Source organism: Haematobia irritans, chromosome 1, assembly GCF_050003625.1.
Source record: "Haematobia irritans isolate KBUSLIRL chromosome 1, ASM5000362v1, whole genome shotgun sequence".
In the NCBI taxonomy this organism is placed as follows: domain Eukaryota; kingdom Metazoa; phylum Arthropoda; class Insecta; order Diptera; family Muscidae; genus Haematobia; species Haematobia irritans.
Window position 1 is genome coordinate 174,239,065 of NC_134397.1, and position 26,506 is coordinate 174,265,570.

Here is a 26,506-nt window from a genome sequence, read left to right on the forward strand (position 1 = left end):
TAGATAAATTACATCAAATTTCGATCGAATGGCGTGATCCAAACTTTTAATCGTATAGACAATTCTTTCGAAACGATTATGAATTCGATATCGAATGCAGTGATAAACCACCCGAATTTAAATTTTCAAATTCGAGTTTAGGATTTCAATTTCGAATTTTTAGTTTTTACTTTTTGGTTTAGTAATCTAAGCTGCGAGGGGGCTTGAGTGCAGTTTTAAAAATTATTTACATTATTGAAAATACTTTAGCAATAATCTTACCTATGGAGTCCAAAAACTAAGCCACGTAGACAGTAGGCAAAATTATTTCAATTAAAATAGTTTTTTTATTTTTTCACTTATAAAATTTATATTAACTTTAATTTTAAAAACTAAAGAAAATTAGAAACTATGCAAATGTGAAATGAAAATGGATGGAATTTATACAATACATTGATGCTATGAATGTATATACATTTTTCATTAAAAATTCGATATTTGAATCATATAAAAATGATATTTAAGGTCATTTTCATGTAGCTCCGTTAGGCTTTAACTTTCAGTTAACAGAAAGAAAAATGGAAATATCTTTTCTTTGGTTAACTTTAACTGAAAAAATTTCAGCAGTTACGTTTCTAACTGGCATATGAAATATATATGCAAGATGACAGATATGTACATAGCACGGTTTAGAAGTTCGTTAGCTAACGTAGCACTAACGGAGCTTCATGAAAATGGGGGTTAGAATAATAATTAAAAAGTAAAGAAAATAATAAAATATAAAATATGTATTAATTTCAACCTATATAGAGCCATATTCACAAGCATTCAAATAGATTTAAAATCTATTGTACCATTTGAAATTAGTTTTCGAAACTAACTTTAGTTTTTTTTTATGAATACAACTCTTTGAATTTATGATGTAATTTAAAATTTTGTGGCATCTATAGTTTTACAGCTACTCCTTAGATTCTATTTCTTAGTTTACAAAATTTCTTCTTTAAAAGAGAGTCAAAGTTTGTTTCATTTTAACGAGTTTTTTCTTCAATTTATCATCGACCATATGCTGAAATTTTATTACTCATAATTGATTGTAATATTACGAAGGTGCTAAACCATCTTAGGATATTTTGTGGTTATGGACAATGTTAGTTAACACAGTTAATGTTAGGTCAAATTAGCTGATACCCACCCTTATGCGGTGGGTATCAGCTACTTTAATTGTTTGCATAATCTGATTTTTCAATTCATTGGTATGCAATACTACCTTTTCAAGTTCCTTGCATAAATCCTTTTTGCAATTTTGTTCTTTACTTTAAGAAAAAGTCTTTATTAGTAATGTAAAAAAAAATTTTACCAGTAATTGGAATAAATTTTTTTTATACTTAAGATTAATGATCTATGACACACAAATCGTTCAGCAACATGGGGGTTTTATCTACTTGAATCATGTCATCCCCTAATGGTACATGCTATGGAAAAAAAAGAAGGATGTTTAAATTAATATAATTAAAATCTTCATAGAAGGATTAAAAAAAAAAGAGTATACAGAGTTTACAGCTTAAACATCTCAAAAACAATACGATGTAAGAATTTTCGTTATACAATATTATGATTTTCGAAAATTATTTCATAAATAATCTCTTTCGCATTAAATGCTCCTATTAATGCTATTTCTTGTTTGTTTGCATTGTTACCAGTTCCATTAAATTATAACTCGATAATAGGAATCAGTTATGGTATATAAGGCAACAACAGTTATTTTTGTATCTGTGATATAATCTATGATTTCATCACATATTTCCGAAATGTAGCGACGATTTTTCGGGAACCTAAAAGAAACCAAATAAAAAATAAAAATAAAAGAAAATATTAGAAGGGATACAATTTTTGGATAATTGTTATTTCGCCTCTTTCCTGTTGTCATCGTCGTAATTGCTTATGATAATTCGCAATATATTTGTATACAATTTGTTGAAAAAAAAATATTGTGATATCAATGCAGGCTAGTTCTTCGTCCAATACAACACACAATTTTTTTTTCTGATTCAATCACGAAATTAATTGATCCAATTAATTTTTTAATTGAAATGTCTTCAATCACAGAATTGATAGTATCAATTAAAAAATTAATTGACAGTCAATTAAAAATTAATTGATCCAATTAAAAAATTAATTGATACTATTAATTTGTGTGATTGATTTTTATTTCAATTACAAAAATTGTTGAATCAATTAAATTTTTAATTGAATATTTTTCAAAACTCAATTAAGATTTTAATTGGAAAAATTTTCGTGAAATTTGTTTCTGTGTAGTGACGCTAACTACCATATACAGTGAAACTTCTCTTTGACACTCTGAAAACGGACACCTCCCAAATGTGGACAATTGTCTGTGGATGTTTTTTATATTAACACATTAAAATTAACCTCTCATAACTAGACACAAATGTGGACAAAATTTAGGCGACCGTGGATGTCCACCTTTCAGAGGTTTCACTGTATTTTGAACAATTTCTAACTGTCATTTATACACTGAAACAGCATTATATCCAATTCAATCAAGAAATGAGTTATAAAAATAAAAACCCAAATAGAATCATATTGGAGTGAATTTATGAATTTACAGGAACAGGACATTTAAATAAAATTTCAATTATTTGTGTGAATTAATTTATTTTTTACTAAAAACCATATTATTCCCCGATATATTTTAAATTGCAATTAATTTTTTTAATTAAAAAACTTATTGGTATAGCAAATATTTTAATTAAAAATCAATATTTTTTATTAATTAGATTAAAATTTTAATTGTATCAAATAACTTTTTAATTAATTAAAGTTCAGCTTCAATCAACTTTTTAAATTGACATATTTTTTGTTTGTGTTTTCTGGGTATACACAGAAAAAAATATCACCAACATTTTTCCAATTAAAATTAAAAAAAAAAAAAAATAATCGAAAGAAAAATCAAACACAAACCAATTAAATGTTTCAAATAATTTTTTAATTGGAATTGACTTTGATGACTGATCCTACCATTTCTGTGATTGAAGACAACAAATATTTTTTTCTTAAGCCGATAGCCTAAGTTGCTAGTTTCTTTTTGTTACACGTTTATTATAATTTGTAATTAAAATAAAGATTTTAGTAAATAATTTTTTTTATACCCACCACCATAGAATGGTGACGGGGTATAATAAGTTTGTCATTCCGTTTGTAACGCATCGAAATATCGATTTCCGACTATATAAAGTATATATATTCTTGATCAGGGAGAAATTCTAAGACGATATAAGCATGTCCGTCTGTCCGTCTGTCTGTCTGTCTGGCTGTCTGTTGTAATCACGCTACAGCATTCAATAATGGAGCTATCGTCCTGAAATTTGGCACAGAATCGTCTTTTGTCTGAGCGCAGGTCAAGTTCGAAGATGGGCTATATCGGGCCATGTTTTGGTATAGCCCCCATATAAACCGACCTCCCGATTTGGGGTCTTTCGCTTATAGAAACCGTAGTTTTCATCCAATTTGCGCGAAATTGTAAATCTAGAGGTATTTTATGACCATAAAGAGGTGTGCCAAAAATGGTGAGTGTCGGTCCATGTTTTGGTATAGCCCCCATATAGACCGATCTCCCGATTTTACTTCTTGGGCTTATAGAAACCGCAGTTTTTATTCAATTTACCTGAAATTGGAAATCTAGAGGTATTGTAGGACCACAAATACGTGTGCCAAAAATTGTGAGTATCCGTCCATATTTTGGTATAGCCCCCATATAGAGCGATCTCCCGATTTGGGGTCTTGGGCTTATAGAAACCGTAGTTTTTATCCAATTTGTCTGAAATTGGAAATCTAGAGGTATTTTGGGACCATAAAGAGGTGTGCCGAAAATGGTGAGTATCGGTCCATATTTTGGTGTAGCCCCCAAATAGTATCAATTACTATTTTTTAAATTAAATTGACTAAACCAGACTAAACAAAATAATAAAGGAGCTTTAGTTATTCAACTAAATCAAAAAAACCACAGATTTATTTTATAAATACCAGATTAAAAACATTGCCATCGGCAACTGCTACCACAACCAAAGTAATTCGATTGTGCATGAAAATCTTTAGCGGAACTTTCTGCTGTGTATATACTTGTTTAATTTTTAGAAAAATGTAAAATCGTAAATAGGTTTTCAAATTCTGGGGGGGGCTAAAATTTTTCTGGGGGGTCTAAGCCCCCTCCCCAGAGGCCTTCCTACGCTTATGGTCCCCATATAAAACGACCTCCCGATTTGGGGTCTTGGGTTTATAGAAACCGTAGTTTTTATCCAATTTGTCTGAAATTGGAAATCTAGAGGTATTTTGGGACCATAAAGAGGTGTGCCGAAAATGGTGAGTATCGGTCCATATTTTTGTATAGCCCCCATATAGACCGATTTCCCGATTTTACTTCTTGGGCTTCTAGAATCCGAAGTTTTTATCCTATTTGCCTGAAATTGGATATCTATAGGTATTTTCGGGTCATAAAGAGGTGTGCCGAAAGCGGTGAGTATCGGTCCATATTTTAGTATAGCCCCCATCAGAACGATCTCCCGATTAAACTCCTTGGGTTTCTAGAAACCGTAGTTTTTATCTGATTTGCCAGAAATTGTAAATACTGATCATAAAAATTGTTTGAAACTCAATGTAAAATTTCCAGATTTTACTTCTACAGATTTAAGATTTCAAATCAAGACGTTATTTTATATTTTTCTTGCACACTTACAAGAGATGTTAATGATTCCTCTAAAACTCAAGCAAAAATGGTTCTTATAAATCCAGAATCTGATATAGTCCTCATAGGTGAAATCTTTAAATTTATCTTCGGGAAGTGTCCTCAAGTCCTCTAGCCCTCCTGAAATTTCAAAGGAAACCCTAATATCTGGTTCATGGTGGTGGGTATTTAAGATTCGGCCCGGCCGAACTTACTGCTGTATATACTTGTTCTTTCTGAGTTAATCACGATATCGACCTAATTAATTTTTTAATAGAAATTTCTTCAATCACAGAACTAATCAGACATAAAAAATATACTGGACTTCTTCGACACAATCAATCAGCAATTCAATCCCTAATACCAATGTCGACGAAATTCATCAAGCTTGTCTGCGAGTACCATTGTTATTGGGATTGTAATGAAAATAAAAATACGGACTTTTCGATTTGGAAATGTGAGTTTTGCTAAAGTCGAGTTTTCGACTTCTTCCAAAATTGGAAAACTATATTTTTTAAATTTTGGAAAATTTTTCGCTTATTGAAAATTCGAATTTTTATGTCTCGACATTCGACTATATACTGAAATGTCTGCATAATATGATCTATATCACTTAATATCAAATTTCAAGATTACGAAAAGTCAACTTTTCGACTTTTGTATCCTTAGCTGCTACTTGGGTTGATGATGTCCCTGAATTTCTTATCGGTAGCACAAATATGAGAGAGAACGGTTGTTCGCTGAAGCGACTATCAGCGTTTGGTCGATAATTGTCAGAATTTAGCTTTCTTCTAATTGAAGTCTGGAGTAGAGGTAGAGGTGAGCACGTGACACGATATTGTCGTGACTCATGAAAATTTTCGCGATTCGGGCGTGAGTCGTGAGTCTCGCTCATGACAACAGCGTGAGTGTGCGTGAGCGTGATTAACAAACCAAAATGTCGTGCATGAGCGTGAGTCACGAAAATAATATCTTCGTGAGTGTGCGTGAGTAACGAATTACACTCACGAAAATATTCCTGCACACCAACATTAAACTCTTAAGAGTTAAATTCAATTACAATTTTAGTGACACCCGGGATGTTAAGAGTTCAATAACACTCTCGATTTTAATAATGCTGATGTTTTCAGACACTTCGGTAAGGTAAATTAATCATAAAATTATTCGTGAGTCACGATATTTTTCGTGAGTCACGGTATTTTTCGTGAGTCACGACGTTTTCGTGCGTGAGTACAAATTTTCTTTTCGTAAGTGTGCGTGAGTCCTGCCAAAAAATATCGTCCGTGAGTATGATTTTTCAGTCGTTAGTGAGTGTGAGTAAACTATTACTCACGTAAGTAGAGGTGTGCTCGTGACTGAAATTTTATTCCCACTCACGTACATTCACAAAGAAAAATGTTTATTCACGCACGCTCACGCAAGATACGTGTTGTAGCCAATCGCACTCACGCACATTCACTAAATGAAAGCCAGTACTCACGCACGAACTACTTTTAAAGGCTCACGTTCACGCACGATTCACGACAATTCTCGTGATTCACAACAAATTCACGAGCCTCACGACATTTTCCAAACGGAAATCAACAAAGGAAACAAACTTCAAAAATAGAATATAGTTCAAAAGCTAAATTAATTTCAGTTAACACAGGTTAGGTTAGGTTATGTTAGGTTAGGTGGCAGCCCGATGTATCAGGCTCACTTAGACTATTCAGTCCATTGTGATACCACATTGGTGAACTTCTCTCTTATCACTGAGTTCTGCCCGATTCCATTTTAAGCTCAATGACAAGGGACCTCCTTTTTATAGACGAGTCCGAACGGCGTTCCACATTGCAGTGAAACCACTTAGAGAAGTTTTGAAACCCTCAGAAATGTCACCAGCATTACTGAGGTGGGATAATCCACCGCTGAAAAACTTTTTGGTGTTCGGTCGAAGCAGGAATCGAACCCACAACCTTGTGTAGCAAGGCGGGCAGGCTAACCATTGCACCACGGTGGCTCCCTTCAGTTAACATACGAGTATGAATTAAATCTTGATTTTTTTTTCGTGAACGTGACTGCAGAAATTTTATTCACGCACATTCACGAACTGATTTTATTTTATTTATTTTAGTCCCATTCACGCACATTCACGAGACTTGCTTTGGATTTTGTTCACGACTCAGTGATTGACGTGTGAATCACGCGTGTCACGAGAATTTCGTGTCAAGCGCACACCTCTAGTCTGGAGATCCCCAAATCCAACGTCCACCACGGTTGCCACTCGTGCCAAAAATAATCTACCAAAATTTTATCACAAATCTACGAAATTTGCAAAATTTTATTTCGATAGAAAATGTTTCTAAATTTTATTTCAATAGAAAATTTTGTCAGAATTTTATTATTATAGAAAACTTTGCAATATTTTATTTCTGTAGAATTTTTTTGCAAAATTTTATTTTAATAGAAAATTTTTGCAAATTTTTAATTCTGTAGAAAATGTTTGCTAAATTTTATATCAATAGGAAATTTTGCAAAATTGTATTTCTATAGAAAAATTTTGCAATATTTTATTTCTGTAGAAATTATTAGCAAGATTTTATTTCTATAGAAAATTGAAGTACCTCTTAGTTGGAGAGGAATGTTTTGCAAAATCTACCAAAACATCAAGAATCCTACCAATCTACCAAACAACAAAAAAAAATCTACCATTTTTAGTAGAATTCTACCGTGACATCCACACACAGTTACCACTCGAGCCCAAAATACAAAATAATCTACCAAAATTTGGAGAAAATTTTATCAAAAAACTACCAAACAAAAAATCTTATTTTGCAAAAAATTTATTTCTATAGAAAATTTTGCCAAAATTTTATATCTATATAAAAATTTCGCAACATTGTATTTCTATAGAAAATTTTGTCAAAATTTTATTTCTATAGAAAATTTTGTCAAAATTTTATTTCTATAGAAAATTTTGTCAAAATTTTATTTCTATAGAAAATTTTGTCAAAATTTTATTTCTATAGAAAATTTTGTCAAAATTTTATTTCTATAGAAAATTTTGTCAAAATTTTATTTCTATAGAAAATTTTGTCAAAATTTTATTTCTATAGAAAATTTTGTCAAAATTTTATTTCTATAGAAAATTTTATCAAAATTGTATTTCTATAGAAAATTTTGTCAAAATTTTATTTCTATAGAAAATTTTGTCAAAATTTTATTTCTATAGAAAATTTTGTCAAAACTTTATTTCTATAGAAAATTTTGTCAAAATTTTATTTCTATAGAAAATTTTATCAAAATTTTATTTCATAAAAGTCAATAGTTTTTCAAGCTTAAGATCTTCGTTTCCTTTATTTTTTATTTTTAATCCATTATTCCTGATATTTCGCAATTTTCACTGAATTGCTTCTTCAGAGGGGTTATTTGATATATGAGACAATGATCACAAAACAATTATTATTCTAATGGAGCATCACTGCTCTCGTCTACTTTATCTATTGCAATAGAAAAAGTAGACGAGAGCAGTGATGCTCCATTAGAATAATAATTGTTTTGTGATCATTGTCTCATATATCAAATAACCCCTCTGAAGAAGCAATTCAGTGAAAATTGCGAAATATCAGGAATAATGGATTAAAAATAAAAAATAAAGGAAACGAAGATCTTAAGCTTGAAAAACTATTGACTTTTATTAAAAAGAAAAAGATCGAATAAAACACCAAGAAACAAAAATTTTATTTCTATAGAAAATTTTGTCAAAATTTTTTCTATAGAAAATTTTGTCAAAATTTTTTTCTATAGAAAATTTTGTCAAAATTTTATTTCTATAGAAAATTTTGTCAAAATTTTATTTCTATAAAAAATTTTGTCAAAATGTTATTTCTATAGAAAATTTTGTCAAAATTTTATTTCTATAAAAAATTCTGTCAAAATTTTATTTCTATAGAAAATTCTATCAAAATTTTATTTTAGAAAAAAATTGTGATATTCTACCAAAACATCAAGAATTCTACCAAACAATCTACCATTTTTGGTAGAATTCTACCAACTGTGGCAACCGTGCATCCACCCCTCCGTGAACTTTTCACATTACATCCCAGCAAAAAAAGCGTCGCCAAAAAAGTAATGAAAATGTTCTTTTTGGATCCGGAAGTGGTGCAAAATTGACGCAGAAGCGATGAATTTAACATGGGCTTATCATAGGACAGAAGTCCTCCATTTCAACAGCCGTTGCACTGAATTTGCATCACTTCTTTAGGTGTGATCCAAATTCAATGTTTTGGATGTAAATTAAAAAATTCTGTGATATTTTGTGAAATAAATCATTTTTATAATTTTTTATAATTTTTAATGATTCTAACGCTTGTCGGAAACGTTTGACCACAAATATTTTCAAAAATTCACAATTTTTTCAGATTGGATTTAGCATTTTTTTCGACAAAATTTAAATGATTTGTACCATTTTATGAATTCTTACTCTGATTTTAACCTATTTTAAACAAAAAACTTTAAATTACCTATTAAAAGTATGAAAAAACCAAGATATAAAAAATTGAATTAAAAGAACTTCCTGGGTAGTTAAAATAAAGAACATCATTGGGAGTGCATCTTCTGGAAGTGCTTTTAAAGTTGTGCATTTGGAAGAACTTCCAAATTTTTTTGCTGGGATGTAATGTGAATGCCGTATAACATTGGCAATACAGTACGTAGAACCCCCTAACATACGATTGCCTATTATTCTTCAGAGACGACGACAACAGGACTAGGACCAAATGTGTAAGTCCAACTTACCTATCAATAACACAATTTATTTCCTGTTCAGTCTCTTTACGATCTATAGCTCGTGGATTAATTGCCGCAACAATGGCATTTAAGGTACACGGTAACAATTCGACCACCAGCACTGCTATATTTTCAGTTTTGGCAAATTGTGCCAACGTCGATGACATTTGTTGGGTTACCTAAATGAAAAAGAAGTTGCCAGACATTAGAATATATACACAAACAATCATAATTGCACGCATACTCACTTGATTTTCTAATCTCCTACGATAATTGGCCGACATTTTGTCATGGGTCAAAGAAAATATGACCTGAATGTTGGGTAGATTACTTAAACTACTGGAACTGATATTTTTCAAATTTGTACCCGAAGCAGAAGTGCAGAGAGCATTATCTCCACGTCCACCATGACTGCCGCCACCTCCAGGGCCACCACCACAGCCACTTCCACCGGAATTCGACTGTTGTGTCGCATAGTCATGTGAAGCATTGTAGCCACTTATATCGGAACGTATTGGAATTTTCTGTATAAAATCTGCCAATTCAGATCGAGTGACATGACGCTCTTGGAAACGCTCCTTATCCCAAGAACGTATGCGCAAGGCTCCATTTTCTGCAACTAAAATAACATGCGCTGCTCCCAATTTTGCCAAGTCCTGAGATTCATCTCCACTGCTAGTCACCGATTCAACAAAACTACAGCGTATACCAGCTGACCATAATAGACGCATAATGTAGGTGACATCTTTGAGAGGAGGTCTTGAACCAGAAACACATACACCCACATCAATGGTACGACATTTCTGAGAATCTTCGAAACCCATGGCGGCCACCAGTTTATCCAGCGAAAAGGAAAGACCTGCACCACTTATGCCACGATTGGGTAAATTTGGATTAAAACCTTGGGCCTGTTTTTGAAAATCCATTAACATACTGTCATAACGCTCTCCCACAGCCAGCACAGAAGGTCGTGATGTGCGATTGGGTTTGACATCAGCAATCATTTGCCAAACAACACCACCGGTATTGGCTCTTTCATAGCTGATGGGCAAGCCTGCAAAAATATGTATGGGACATCTAACGCCAAGGCTTTGAGCTAATAAAACTATGGATTCCATTTCACGCAATGCCCCCTTGGCCAATGAGGCCGCTTCACCTTTTCCACGTACCAGTGACCGTAATGAGGAATCGTCGGCACTATTTTTACCACTCATTTGGAAATTGGCCAATAAAAGATCAATGAGAGCTGAAGCAGATGTTTTAGATTTTTCCATTATGGCATTGACAATCGAATGGAATTGAAATTTCGATATTCGACCCTCAATAAAATCCAAAATACTAGCAAATAGATCACCATACAAGGGTTTTGGCACATTGCTATACAGAAGAATGGCCCTCAGGAGGTTGGTGTGGTTCATACGTATCATTACATTCTTCTCCCTGGGATTTGGTATTTCCGCCGCAATTTCATAGGCCAAAGATAAAAGTTCAGCATCCACCAGATGACTGGCCGAATGTGGGGATATAATATCGAAAGCACATTCATAATTCTGTTTTGGATGGAAATTAAAGACCTTCTCCTCCCGATAGACACGATCCACACAATAACGTCGTATCATATTCACCCCACTCATAGCAATATGACGAGCAAACTCGGTACGCAAATCACTGGGTAAAACCACAACACAACCAGAGTGAGTCATAAGTTTGACAGGATTCGCCCAATGGTTAGTATGTTTAGTTAGGGGAGACATTAAAGGAGTATCCACTTCGATGGCTCCATGTTTACGGAAGAGTGAGACAACTTTGCCTTTAACAAATTCGATAAGAGGACTCAACGTCACCAAACTATCGAGAACAATGGGTGTATTCCATGATTTCATGGTACGACTTCCACCCATATGATAGGTATGTTCCAATATTTCATCGCTTTCCTGTTGAAGACATCGAGCTACAATATGCTTGTAAGCCTTACTTTGAGGATTTGCCAAGGCGTTCTTCAACATTTCCTGTAATTCACTTGCTTCCAATTGAGCTGGTGGTAGTAGATCGGAGGCTAAAAGTTCTTCTGCAGTAGGTCTTTGGGAGGGATCATGATTTAGTAACCAACGAACAAGCTGTAAGAAAGGAGGTTAGTATAGGTAGTCTTCAGCAAAAAAGCGTTTCCTACCTTAACTGTCTTCTCATTTTTTGGATTTTTCAACATATATTCTGGGACAATTATGTTGGGGCTTCGTAAATTGATAATAGTTTCAGCTCTTTCCATACCAGTAGAGAAAGGGCAATGGCACATTTCGAATAGGATAATACCCAATGTGTACATATCCACTTTTTGGCTATATGTAGATTTGGAGGCATTGCCCGTCAGTTCAGGAGCTACATATAGAGTTGTTCCCACCTTTCCCGTACCCGTGCCATCCTCAGTGGACGTTATATTATTATGGGTATGAGAGGTTTGATGTGCACTCTGTTCCTGATGTGTTTGTAGAGCCAAAAAACTTGTGGTGGCTAAACCAAAATCACCAATCTTGATTTGATCATGAGAGTCCAAGAAAATATTTACAGGTTTCAAATCCCGATGAATAATGCCTTGTTGATGGATGTGCGATAGGCCCTCAGCAATTTCTCTGAAAAGTCTCCAAAGACGATCGGTTTGTTCATAGAGATTATCATCAATGGCTGTACGTAGAGTACATTTCTCACAGAATTCCATTTGAATGTACATAATTTGCATTAACGGTTTGGGCGACATAGCCTTATTTAACTCTGAGTCGACTTCATCGTCACCATCTACATCATCGTACACCGCCACTTCACCATTCGAATCTACAAATTGTATACCATCCGAATCGGAATCATCCATATGTGGTATATAGCCATTCCACAAACTTGAAGAGTCAGTTTCAGTTGTTGTCACATTTAAGTCAACCTGAGGCGACTTTGGTGGTTTAATACTCTCAAGGCTCATTGACCAATCACTGGATACCATTTTATCCATTTCCTCCATATCTTCATCGGTAACACTCTCAATCCAACTGTTGAAATATCTTACAACATTTTCATGATTCAAACGCGACAACAATTCCACTTCTCGTGTCATCTTTTTGTAAAGTTGTTTGCTTCGTGCCGGCAGTGGAATTCGTTTAATGGCATATTCTCGATTATCCAAAATATTTCGTACCTTTAAGACATCACCAAAGGCACCTTTTCCCAAATACATAAGAACTTCAAATTCGGTACGCAAACGAGATTGAGAAGATGGCAGAGATGGGATACTAAAGGGAGCTAATGTTTGTGGTGTTGTAGGTTGTGCGTCACCGGTCCGGGCTTTTTTAAGATTTAATGGGGCTACAGCTAAGCTGGGTTTACGTCCACCATGAGTCTTTTGTGTAGTTAAAGCCATTGTCGTGTATTGATGTTCCTTATCGTCCGTGGTGAATAGGGAACATCGTAGGAAGGGATGTTCTAAAAGTTCGGACGCCGATAGCGTACGATCAGAATTGCACCTGGGGAAGAGTAGAAGAGAGAGTAATTACTAGACGAAAATTTAAAAAATCAAACATTAAATAAAAATAATTGTAATTTAAATTAAAAAAAAAAGCTTAAAAAATTTATTTCCGATTTTTAAATATTAACTTACTTTTCTACGAAATCTCTCATTTCGGGTGTATGTGTATTCATTAAACTCTCCACCAATGCCCCCAAAGCTGGTAAATCACCTTGTGTTGACCTTTGGCCCGAACCTCCTATCAACTCCAGAAGATTTGTTACAATAGAGAAATCGGTTACTCTTATTGTGCCACTATTATCCATAAAAACTGTAGTATCCAAGAGATGGCTATGCGATACACCTTTATTGTGTAGAAATACCAAAGCTTCCAATACTCCTTTGGCCACACCACGCACACCATCCATACACCAGCCCAGCGCAGATGATATACTAAAAACACTTGTACCAAAGACAAAATCTTGTACCAAATATACCAAGAGACCTTCCTTGCGTTTAATACACAGTACACATTCATACTGAATGAGATTCTTATGATGTAGTTGGGCTAATGTACTAATTTGTTTTTCAATTGAAGCTATCACATCATCGACCCGATGGCCACCAGGACATTTTGTTTCTGAAGTGAATATACATTTACCAGCACAATGTTGCTCAATATGTGCATATTTAATATTCCATTCGGTTATATAAACTAATTGGCCTGTGTCGATGTCGATGCCTGTATAGGCTATGCAACCCTTTTGCGAGTGACCCAAACAACATCCTCGTTTAATTTGTCTACCCACTTTGTGGAAATATAAAGTTTCACTATTATGATGTTCCATACATTTAGCCGGATACATTTGTCCACGATAATAGGGCGATGAACTCTCAGAGCTTTCGGAAGAACTTGGATGACGATGATTTGATTCGCTCATACTGCGTCTTGGTTCACGGCGTTTCGCCTCAGACTTGAACATTTCTTTACGTCTCTCGACTTCTTCGAGAAGATTTTGCCGTTCTTGATTCTCGCGTTGTTTCTTCATGTCTAGTAATTCTTGTTCTCTTTGTTGCTTTTGTTGTAACATTTCGTCATAGAAAGAACCCCTTGGCGGTTTATTGTGCTTGAGGAGAAAAGCTTGCACTGTTTGGGCCAATTCATAGATCATAACTTCGCCACGTAATTCTTGGGATTGTTGTTGAAGTTGTTGCAGTAATTCCTCCAACAGTTGATCGGATATACCCTTTGATTCTTCCAATGTAACTTTAGGTGCTCTGCAAAAAAGAAAATATTAGAAAGTTAGACTTACATGGAAACATTTTTGGGGTTCACAAAAAAATTTGATTTAATCACGAAAATAACTAATCAAATTAATTTGTTAATTGAAATTTCTTCAATCTCGAAAATGATAGTATCAATCACAGAATTAATAAGAAAAAAATTTACTAGATTAAATAATTGAAAGTTTATATGGTTTATCGATTTTTTTTCAATTATTAGCTTTTGTTTTTGGTAAGGTTTTGTGGGCTTTAATTAATTAATTGATTTTTTCCGGCACTTTTAATTAACTTTTTAGGTGGTTCAATTAAAATTTTAATAAAATTATATTTTTGAGGTTAAAAATTATTTTTTATATTATTGTTTATTTATTATATTATTGTTTATTTATTTGTAATTTTATCGCCTAATATAATTTTCTTGTATTTTTACAAGAGGTCATACTTTCTTACGAGTTTTCCGAATATAACAGTTCCATTAATTATTTCAGAGTAAAATTTCCAATAATTTTTTAATTGAAAATAGTTTTATTTTATTTAAAATGTTAATTGGAATAATTATAATTTTAATTAAAAATTTAAAAATTTTCAATCATTATCTTAATTGTCTTTATTTAAACAGCAAAATTAACTGATACAATCAAAAGTAATCATCATTCATTTATTATTTATTATTTTTTCATTCAATTAACTTTTTAATTGGAAATATTTTGGTGATATTTGTTTCCGTGCAGATAACAAGTTTTTTTACGAATTCCATCACAAAGTTCATCCAATTATTTTTTGTTGAAATTGCTTCATACACAAAAATGATAGTGTCAATTACACAGAGACAGATTTTTTTCTGGTTTAATTACGAAATTAATTGATTTAATGAACATTTAAATTGAAATTTCTTCAATCAAGGTAATGATTGTATAAATCTTAATTCTGTGATTAAAATTAAAAATATACTTGACTAAAAAATTAATTGAATTTTTCCGGCACTTTCAATTAATTTTTTTAATGGTTCAATTAAATTAAAAATTGATTTTTAAATTTGATTGATTGAATTCAATTAAGTTTTTTTAGGATATCTATTATGAATTAGAAGTTTGTTTATTTATTTATAATTATTTTTCCATTGGATAAAAGAAATTTCTTGTAATTTTACGTTAGTTTATACTTTCTTATGAATTTCCCGGTTATATTTATAGTTGAATTGAGTCCAACTTCATATTTTCCGAATAAAATTTCAAGAATTTTTTTTTAATTGGATATATATTATTGTTTATTAAGTTAAAATGTTAATTGGTATAATTTATATTATAATTAAAAATGTAAACATTTTGTAATTGACTATATTTTTATTTTGATTTGAAAGATGAATTAATTTATTAGTTGATCACACACAGAAAAAAATCAACAAAATATAATGTTTTAATTTATTTATTTTATTTATTTATTCATTATAATACAAAAGCCTATTGGCCATTAAAAATTTAATAAGGTATTATCGCAAAATTAATGAATTAATTAATTAATTAATTAATACTTTATTCGAGCAATCAATTAATACTTTATACTTTAATACTTTAATCGAGCAATCAATTATTTGTATTTAGTTGAACTTGACCTCCCTTTTTTATAAATTGTTTGATAGATTCAATTAAGAAGTGCTAGCTAATTATTGCCGAGTACAATTTTAAATTATTTTTTTATACCCTTCACCATAGGATGGGGTTATATTAACTTTGTCATTCCGTTTGTAACACATCGAAATGCTGCTCTAAGACCTCATAAAGTATATGTTATATATTCTGGGTCGTGGTGAAATTCTGAGCCGATCTAAGCATGTCCGTCCGTCCGTCCGTCTGTTGAAATCACGCTAACTTCCGAACGAAACAAGCTATCGACTTCAAACTTGGCTCAAGTAGTTGTTATTGATGTAGGTCGGATGGTATTGCAAATGGGCCATATCGGTCCACTTTTACGTATAGCCCCCATATAAACGGACCCACAAATTTGGCTTGGGGAACCTCTAAGAGAAGCATATTTCATCCGATTTGGCTGAAATTTGGTAGGTGGTGTTAGTGTATGGTCTCTAATAACCATGCAAAAATTGGCCCATAATTATATATAGTCCCCATACAACCGATCCCCAGATTTGGCTTGTGGTTCCACTAAGAGAAGCATAGTTCATCCGATCCGGCTGAAATTTTGTTCATGGTGTTAGTATATGGTCTCTAACAACCATGCAAATATTGGTCCACGTCGTTCCATAATTATATATAGCCCTCGTATAAACCGATCCCCAGATTTGACCTCCGGAGCCTCTTGGAAGAGCAAAATTCATTCGATTAGGTTAAAATTTGGTACGTGATGTTAGTATATGGTCTCTAACATCCATGCAGGTATTGGTCCACATAGGCCCATAATTATATATAGCTCCCATACAAACCGATCCCCAAATTTGACCACCGGTGCATTTTGGAGATGCAAATTTCATCCGATCCGGCTGAAATTTTGTTCATGGTGTTAGTATATGGCCTGTAACAACCATGCAAAAATTGGTCCACATCGGTCCATAATTATATATAGCCCCCATATAAACCGATCCCCATATTTGACCTCCGGAGCCTCATGGAACAGCAAAATTCATCCGATTCGGTTGAAATTTGGTACGTGGTGTTAGTATATAGTCTCTAACATCCATGCAGGAATTGGTCCACATAGGTCCATAATTATATATAACTGCCATATAAACCGATCCCCAGATGTGACCTCCGGTGCATTTTGGAGATGCAAAATTCATCCGATCTGGTTGAAATTTGGTACGTGGTGTTACTATATGGTCTCTAACAACCATGCAGGAATTGGTCCATGTCGGTCCATAATTATATATAGCCCCCATATAAACCGATCCCCATATTTGACCTCCGGAGCCTCATGGAACAGCAAAATCCATCCGATCTGGTTGAAATTTGGTACGTGGTGTTACTATGTGGTCTCTAACAACCATGCAGGAATTGGTCCATGTCGGTCCATAATTATATATAGCCCCCATATAAACCGATCCCCAGATTTGACCTCCGGTGCCTTTTGGAGATGCAAAATTCATCCGATCCGACTGAAATTTGGCACATAGTGTAAGTATATGGTCTCTAACAACCATGCAAAAATTGGTCCATATCGGTCCATAGTTATATATAGCCCCCATATAAACCGATCCCCAGATTTGGGCTCCGGTGCCTTCATCCGATCTGGTTGAAATTTGGCACATTGTGCTATATTTCGATTCTGGCTCTCTAATTACCGCGCAAAAGTCCATATCGGTTCGTAATTATTTGCAGACTTACCTATATATACCTTTTTTGTCTAATATATACCACGTATGGACTAACTTACAATTTAGAAGACGGTGTTTAGGTTATGTGGCATCCCGATGTATCAGGCTCACTTAGACTATTCAGTCCATTGTGATACCATAGTGGTGAACTTCTCTCTTATCACTGAGTGCTGCCCGATTCCATGTTAAGCTCAATGACAAGGGACCTCCTTTTTATAGCCGAATCCGAACGGCGTTCCACCTTGCAGTGAAACCACTTAGAGAAGTTTTGAAACCCTCAGAAATGTCACCAGCATTACTGAGGTGGGATAATCCACCGCTGAAAAACTTTTTGGTGTTCGGTCGTAGCAGGAATCGAACCCACGACCTTGTGTATGCAAGGGGGGCATGCTAACCATTGCACCACGGCAAGACGGTGTTAGGAAGTTTTGAGATACCGTGCCATTGGCAAGTGTTACAAGTCTTTCGCAGAAGTTTCTAGGAAATCCATGGTGTAGGGTACATAAGATTCGGCCTCGCCGAACTTACGACCGTATATACATACCCTTTTTGTCTAGTATATACCACGTATGGATTAACTCACAACTTAGAAAACGATGTTAAGTTGTAAGATACCACAACCCAAGTAATTCGATTGTGGATGACACTCTTTGGTAGAAGTTTCTACGCAATCCATGGTGGAGGATAAATAAGCTTCGACCTGGCCGAACTTACGGCCGTATATACTTGTTAATTTTTATTTAATTAAAATGTTAATAGGCATAAATGTAAATTGGGATAAAAATTTCAATTAAAAACGTAAACATTTTCTATAATTTTCTTAATAACATATATTTTTTTAAATTTAATTAAAAAGTTAATTTTTGAATTGATTGCGTATACAGTTTCAACAAAGTTTTTAATTTGGAATTATTTTGGCGACAAAAAGGACGAAACCCAAATTTTTGACAAAAAAATCGAAGTCACAATTAATTATTTATAATCTTTCAAATCGACTAATCAAATTTTTTTATTTGGCGAAATAGACTGTTGATAGGGACCAAAATCGACTAATGCACTTTTAACGAAAAATTTGACATGGAATTCAAAGGAGGGGATGTGATCCAGATATTTTCGTGCTGAACGTCAAAAAGCCAACATATCATCAGTCGCAAAATTCGAAAGTTGACTTTTACCAAATTTGTAAACGTTATATGGTCATCGACTTTTCCATTTTCATTTCAATCTCTAGTATATTTTACAAAATTTCTTTCGAACGACATTAAAGAATTTACATCAAATTTCCGAGATCTTGGTCACATATATATGTTCTGAAATTCAGACGTCTTTCATATTTTAATTTTCTGAACTATGGCCACTATCACCCTCAACTTCACTAATCTATAAACTATTGTTTTTAATTACACTTTTATTATAAAAATATTCATATTCCTACATATAAATTGTTTTCGTAATTAAGCCATTTTGCTTTATAACCCAAATACCGCAGACATCTAGCTTGTTTATATAGAATTGTACAATACGTACGTACGTATGTATGCATGTATGTACGTGCATATTAGCACGTTATTTTGTTTCTAAATAAAAACAAACAACATTCATATAAATGTTCTACTCACAATTTTGGATATTTCGACGGGCATACCACATGAAGTTTTGTTCTCACGTAGGCCTCCGGCTGACCATTTGAGGAATCTCTCAGGGGTGTCAACATTAATCGAATATCTGTAGGCTTCCATTGTGAGGGCGTAGCATTATTATCGTAGGGACGTAAATCCTCCACATCATTGCCAAAAATTGACTAAAAATATATTGTGTGTGTTAGCGCATATGTGCGAATAAATTGCGTTTTAAATCAGATGTAGAAAAACTACAAACAAAAATAACTACAACCACTAAACTAAACTCGTTCATTTATAGACAGACATACCTTTATGGCCTCCAGTTCCTGCATTTGTCTTTCACGAAAAGATTCCTTTGCCATTTTCCAATGTAATCTTTGGAATATATACATAGTTTAGTCATTTATTATTTCGTTTTATATAGCAAAAAAGTCTTACCAATTAACCTTTTTGTTATTAATTCCAAAATTTACGGCTCCGGGTATTGGGTGTTGTGCCGACAGCTGTTGCTTTTTTTGTTTATCCTCACAGAAATGTTCATATTCTGTGTAATATATAATTTATTTTGAACTATTTAACTTTATTTTAGTAATTGTCTAAAGTGTTTTTTATTTTATTTCAGTAGCTAATAGTTTTAGGTTTCTTCCGGTAATAAGATTTTGCCGAAAATCAGACAGTGTCAATTTATTTGACAGTAGCGCAGTCTAGATGTCATTTGCCAGCTGCACTGAGATAATTGTGCAGTGTTGCCATCTCATTACTTTTAGCGGTGTTCTCGATGTTGATATTTAATTATGAAAAAAAGTGTCAAATACTATTTTGCATTTTTACAGAAAATTCCATATACTGTTTAAGAAATCGAAAATGCTAAATATATAATCTTCACTACAATGAATTAAAATCGAAATTAAAAATTCTTGCGTTCAATTTTTGACACAATCCCTGCCAACCTTTGTATACCCACCTTTTTATAATGGTGATGGGGGTATAATAAGTTTTCCATTCCATTTGTAACTCATCGAGATATCCATTTCCCACTATATAAAGTCTATATATTCTTGATCAGGGAGAAATTTGAAGACGCTATAACCATGTCCGTCTGTCTGTCTGTTGTAATCACTCTACAACCTTCAATAATGGCGCTATCTTCCTGAAATTTGACCGAGATAGGTTTTTAGGCAAGTTCGGAGATGGTCTATATTGGCCCAAAATTTGATATAAACCGACCCCCTGCTTTGAGTATTGGACTTTTAGATTTTCTTGAAGTTGGAAATCTACATATATTTTAGGTCCACAAATTGGTGTGCCGAATATTTTGTGCATTGATCCATGTTTTTGGTATAGCCCCCATATAGACCGATATACCTATTTATCTTTTAGAAATCGTAGTTTTTATCTGATTTGCTTGACATTGGAAACCTATGGTTATTTCAGGACCACAAATAGGTGTGCCGAATATGTTGTGTGTCGGTTCATATTTTGGTATAGCACGCATATGGACCGGTCTCGAGATTTAGCGTCTAGGCTAGGCTTCCAGAAATCGTAGGTTTTATCCTATTTCCCTAAATTAAAAAATGTAAAGGTATTTTAGGTCCACAAAATATTTACATCGAATATGGCATGTATCGGTCCATGTATATCGGTCCATGTGTATGGCTTATATCTGTCCATGTTTTGGTCTAGCTCTCCCTATTTGACTTCTTGGGCTTCTAGAAACCCTAGGTTTTATCTGACTTGCATAACATTGGAATTCTAGATGAAGTTTGTAACCGCATATTATGTGTCGAATATTATGTGTATCGATCCATGGTTTGGTTGATGTCTTGGGCTTCTAGAAACCGTAGTTTTTATCCGTTTTGCGTGAAATTGAGAGTTTAGAAGTATCTTATGATCAAACAGGTCCGATTTCCCTTCTTGAAGGCATAGAAGGCGCACTGGTCATTAAAATTTTCCGATACTAAAGGACAAATTTCGCGATTTTACTTCTCGTACTCACTCAAAAATCTACAGAATTTCAATTTCAGAACAAGACGTCCATTGTGATGAACTTCTCCCTTATCACTGAATGCTGCCCGATTCTACCTCAATGACAAACAGCGTTGCCGCAATGAATTTTTATTTTGGACCAAGATTTTTTATTTCTATAGAAAATTTTGTCAAAATTTTATTTCTATAGAAAATTTTGTCAAAGTTGCATTTCTATAGAAAATTTTGTCCAAATATTATTTCTATAGAAAATTTTGTCAACATATTATTTCTTTAGAAAATTTTGTCCAAATTTTATTTTATTTATTTTTTATTTCTATAGAAAATTTTGTCAAAATTTTATTTCCATAGAAAAATTTGTCAAAGTTGCATTTCTATAGAAAATTTTGTCCAAATATTATTTCTATAGAAAATTTTGTCTACATATTATTTCCTTAGAAAATTTTGTCCAAATTTTATTTTATTTATTTTTTATTTCTATAGAAAATTTTGTCAAAATTTTATTTCTATAGAAAATTTTGTCAAAGTTGCATTTCTATAGAAAATTTTGTCCAAATATTATTTCTATAGAAAATTTTGTCAACATATTATTTCTTTAGAAAATTTTGTCCAAATTTTATTTCTTTAGAAAATTTTGTCCAAATTTTATTTTATTTATTTTTTATTTCTATTGAAAATTTTGTCAAAATTTTATTTCTATGGAAAATTTAGCCAATATTTTATTTTTTTATTTTTTATTTCTTTAGAAAATTTTGTCCAAATTTTATTTCTTTAGAAAATTTTGTCCAAATTTTATTTCTATAGAAAATTTAGCCAAAAATTTATTTTATTTATTTTTTATTTCTATAGAAAATTTTGTCAAAATTTTATTTTTTTATTTTTTATTTCTATAGAAAATTTTGTAAAAATTTTGTATAAATTTTATTACTATAGACGATTTTGTCAACATTTTATTTCTATAAAAATTTTGTCCAAATTTTATTTCTATAGAAAATGTTGTCCAATGTTTATTTCTGTACAAAATTTTAGCAAAATTCTATTTCTATAGAAAATTTAGCAAAAATTTTATTTTTTATTTCTATAGAAAATTTTGTCAACATTTTATTTCTATAGAAAGTTTTATCAAAATTTTTTTCTTTTAGAAAATTTTGTCATAATTTTATTTCTTTAGAAAATTTTGTTCAAATTTTATTTCTATAGAAAATTTTGTCCAAACTTTATTTCTATAGAAAATTTTGTCCAAACTTTATTTCTATAGAAAATTTTGTCCTAATTTTATTTCTATAGAAACATTTTATTTCTATAGAAAGTTTTATCAAAATTTTTTTCTTTTAGAAAATTTTGTCCAAATTTTATTTCTATAGAAAATTTTGTCCAAACTTTATTTCTATAGAAAATTTTGTCCTAATTTTATTTCTATAGAGAATTTTGTACAAATTTTATTTTATTTATTTTTTATTTCTATAGAAAATTTTGTCAAAATTTTATTTCTATGGAAAATTTAGCCAATATTTTATTTTTTTATTTTTTATTTCTATAGAAAATTTAGGTAAAAATTTTGTACAAATTTTATTGCTATAGACGATTTTGTCACAATTTTATTTCTATAAAAAATGTTGTCCAAATTTTATTTATATAAAAAATTTTGTCCAAATTTTATTTCTATAGAAAATTTTTTTATTTTTTATTTCTATAGAAAATTTAGGTAAAAATTTTGTACAAATTTTATTGCTATAGACGATTTTGTCAAAATTTTATTTCTATAAAAAATTTTGTCCAAATTTTATTTATATAAAAAATTTTGTCCAAATTTTATTTCTATAGAAAATTTTGCCCAAAGTTTATTTCTGTACAAAATTTTAGCAAAATTCTATTTCTATAGAAAATTTAACAAATTTTATTTTTTATTTCTATAGAAAATTTTGTCAAAATTTTATTTCTATAGAAAGTTTTATCAAATTTTGTTTCCTTTAGAAAATTTTGCCAAAATTTTATTTCTTTAGAAAATTTTGTCAAAATTTTATTTTATTTATTTTTTATTTTATTTTCATTATGTAATTTGAAGCCACATAGCGGCCAATTTATGTAAATTATTCTATTCTATTCTATTCTATTCTATTATTATTTATTTCTAGAGAAAATTTTGTCTAAACTTTATTTCTATAGAAAATTTTGTCCAAACTTTATTTCTATAGAAAATTTTGTCCTAATTTTATTTCTATAGAAAATTTTGTACAAATTTTATTGCTATAGACGATTTTGTCAAAATTTTATTTATATAAAAAATTTTGTCCAAATTTTATTTCTATAGAAAATTTTATCCAAAGTTTATTTCTGTACAAAATTTTAGCAAAATTCTATTTCTACAGAAAATTTAGCAAATTTTAGCTTTTATTTCTATAGAAAATTTTGTCAAAATTTTATTTCTATAGAAAATTTTGTCAACATTTTATTTCTATAGAAAATTTTGTCAAAATTTTATTTCTATAGAAAGTTTTATCAATTTTTTTTTTCTTTAGAAAATTTTGTCCAAATTTTATTTCTTTAGAAAATTTTGTCCAAATTTTATTTCTATTGAAAATGTTGTCCAAACTTTATTTCTATATAAAATTTTGTCCTAATTTTATTTCTATAGAAAATTTTGTCAAAATTTGGTCTGACCATCGGAACAAATTTAAAATTTAATAATTTTTTTGACCAATTTTGGTCCGACCGGACCAAAGTGGCAACCGTGATGACAAAGAACTCCCTTTTTGTAGCCTAGTCTGAATGGCGTTGCACATTGTGGGGAAACCGCTTATGCTATGGTCACACTGGGCAAATATTCGACAGAAATCAAAACAGAATCCGTCGCCACAGCTAAACCAGAAAACATATTTAGCTCATATTGGATATATAACATCATAGTAGGATTATTTTCCAAAAACCGTATAAAAATATTTGGAAAATGGTTCTGGAAAAATGTTTGCCACTCATTTTGGTCAAATAGTGTGACCATAGCCTTAGAGAAGCTTTGAAGCATCCTGAAATATCACCAGCTTTACTGAGAGGGGATAATCCCTTGCTGAGAAACTGTTTGGTGTTTGGTCGAAATTAGAAGTGAACCCATGACCCTTTGTATGCAAGGCGGGCATGCTAACCATTCCACCATATTTATTTTTGGTAAATTTGGGTGTTGCTTTTTTTTATTAAATTTATGACGTTTTTTGCGTATTTAGTATAAATAGTGCATTTAAAAATATAGACTAACGGGAACTTCAAGCGGACTTACTACTATGGAGAGTGCACAGTGGGCTAGGTTAGGTATCAGGCTCACTTAGAGTATTCAGTTCATTGTGATACCACAGTGGTGAACTTCTCTCTTATCACTGAGTGCTGCCCGATTCCATGTTAAGCTCAATGACAAGGGACCTCTTTTTTTATAACCGAGACCGAATGGCGTTCCATATTGCAGTGAAAACACTTAGAGAAGCTATGAAACACTCAGAAATGTCACCAGCATTAAGGTTGAATTACACACCATGCGTCAATCCGTGCGTTGATGGAAGGGTTGATTTTTTTCTGTTTGCGGCAGACTATTCGAGTTTTTGATTTCAAAGAGAAATTTCAACTCTTCAATCATCGGACGCATTGAACGCATGGTATGTAATTCCATCTTTACTGAAGTGGGATAATCCATCGAAATATAAAAGGCAACTCTCGCAGAAAGGAGCTTTCCCAAACTGACATTTGATATCGAGAATATACCCTAAAGTATTTTGCTTTCTATTTTATTTAAATCAAATTATTCAATATTTTTCAAACAATACATCAAAATTTTTCGTTGTAACATCCGGAAGATCAACACTAATAGATCAAAAAAAAAAAAATGGATTCTTTGGAAAAAGCTATATCGGAAAAACATCGTGTAATTGTCCAGTTGAATAAATCCGGTTCCCAAAATGCCTCACACTCCAAACTGACTTTGGTTCAGGTACGAGCTAGACCTGAAATGACAGATTCCTGTGTGGCTCTGGGCTACAATACACTACAGGTCAATAAAAAACCCTCATCTCAAATATCCAATCTGACATCGCCCAAAATCAAACTTCATTTTGATTGTGTTGGCAATGGTTTCGATGCTAATACCAAATCGGAAATGTCTTCCATGATAAGTCAGTTACTACTAAATCATCACAATTGTTGTATGATTCGTTGTGTCGCAAATCGAGAATCATCAGCGGCAGTTCTCAATCATTTATTGGTCTGTGAAGTCGATAAACGATTGCAGACGGCCCAGTTGAGCCTTAGTTGCATACAATGTGAGTACTATGATATTCGGAAATTTGATATTGTCAATCTGCTCGGAAGACCCTCCAGGGCAAAGAAATTTCTTAGTACCATGGATTTGCAACGTTGGTTGAATGGTGAATATCAAAATTTGGTAGCAGGATGTCAAGGCCATGAATGCTTAGATTTCCTTTTTACCTATGCCGATAGGCGAAGGGTAATGTATCAAGTGAAATTCTCTTATATGCAAATTATTGCAACAAAATTGGATTCCGAAGGAAAAGTTTGTCTAAATCAATGTTTGGAGAATATAACCATACGGCCCCGAGGAAGTACTTCAATGCTGGTGGATACAATACGAGATTATTATTCCCCTGATCAAGAAATGCAAATTTGGATGTTCTTTGAAATACCAGTTCAACATAGATCCTCAACAAATGGGGCCGGTGATATTATGGATGATATGCTCGAGTTTGCCAAAGCTGCCTACACTGGTTTCAATACAAAGCGTATGGATACATGTGTAGGAGTTTGTTCGGAAATTTAATTTAGTCACAAAATTAAAAACTAAAAAAGTAAATGATGTTATAATTATGAGGTTCTTCACCATTTTGTACAAATTAGTGTTCAAAAAAAATTCAATAAAATAAAGAATACACGGTTATCTTGGCGGTTGTATGAGGCTGGATTTGTCCAACCAAGATAGTCACATAAAGAGGTTGAATTCTTGATGTTTTGGTAAATTTTATTTAAATTATTCCTCTCCAACTAAGAGGTAGTTAACAAAACACAAAAAAATTCTATAGAAATAAAAATTTGGCAAAATGTTCTATAGGAATAGCATTTTAACAAAATTTTCTATAGATATAAAATTTTGACAAAATTTTCCATAGAAATAAAATTTTGAAAAAATTTCTATAGCAATAAAATTTTGAAGAAATTTTCTATAGAAATAAAATTTTGAAAAAATTGATGATTGAGATAAAACTTTGACAAAATTTTCCATAGAAATAAAATTTTGACAAAATTTTCTATAAACATAAAAT

The 26,506-nt window shown here is 32.1% G+C and overlaps 2 protein-coding genes across 2 annotated transcripts; one reads left to right on the plus strand and one right to left on the minus strand.

Moving 5' to 3' along the window:
- Positions 1 to 1,280: 1,280 nt before the first annotated feature.
- Gcn2 (eukaryotic translation initiation factor 2 alpha kinase Gcn2) lies at positions 1,281 to 19,879 on the minus strand. The gene is made up of 8 exons (XM_075292160.1): positions 19,644 to 19,879; positions 19,514 to 19,580; positions 19,203 to 19,384; positions 13,128 to 14,252; positions 11,658 to 12,993; positions 9,736 to 11,604; positions 9,497 to 9,666; positions 1,281 to 1,811 (listed from the first exon to the last, which is right to left on the minus strand). Exons 2-8 carry the CDS (start codon positions 19,565 to 19,567, stop codon positions 1,685 to 1,687), a joined length of 4,863 nt encoding a protein of 1,620 aa, XP_075148275.1. The 5' UTR covers positions 19,568 to 19,580; positions 19,644 to 19,879; the 3' UTR covers positions 1,281 to 1,684.
- A 5,063-nt stretch (positions 19,880 to 24,942) lies between these two features.
- On the plus strand, positions 24,943 to 26,184 carry LOC142242917 (uncharacterized). Its single transcript, XM_075314398.1, has one exon. The coding sequence runs from the start codon at positions 25,060 to 25,062 to the stop codon at positions 26,005 to 26,007; it is 948 nt and encodes a 315-aa protein (XP_075170513.1). The 5' UTR covers positions 24,943 to 25,059; the 3' UTR covers positions 26,008 to 26,184.
- Positions 26,185 to 26,506: the final 322 nt, after the last annotated feature.

Bases quoted from the DNA above. Each gene is read 5' to 3' on its own strand.
- Gcn2 (XM_075292160.1), bottom strand. From the start codon at position 19,567: ATGGCAAAGGAATCTTTTCGTGAAAGACAAATGCAGGAACTGGAGGCC. The intron at 14,253-19,202 runs GTGAGTAGAACA...TCTTTTTTGCAG, and splicing joins CCGTCGAAATATCCAAAATT to AGCACCTAAAGTTACATTGG. The intron at 1,812-9,496 runs GTAAGTTGGACT...GGTTTCTTTTAG, and splicing joins ATAAATTGTGTTATTGATAG to GTTCCCGAAAAATCGTCGCT.
- LOC142242917 (XM_075314398.1), top strand. From the start codon at position 25,060: ATGGATTCTTTGGAAAAAGCTATATCGGAAAAACATCGTGTAATTGTC.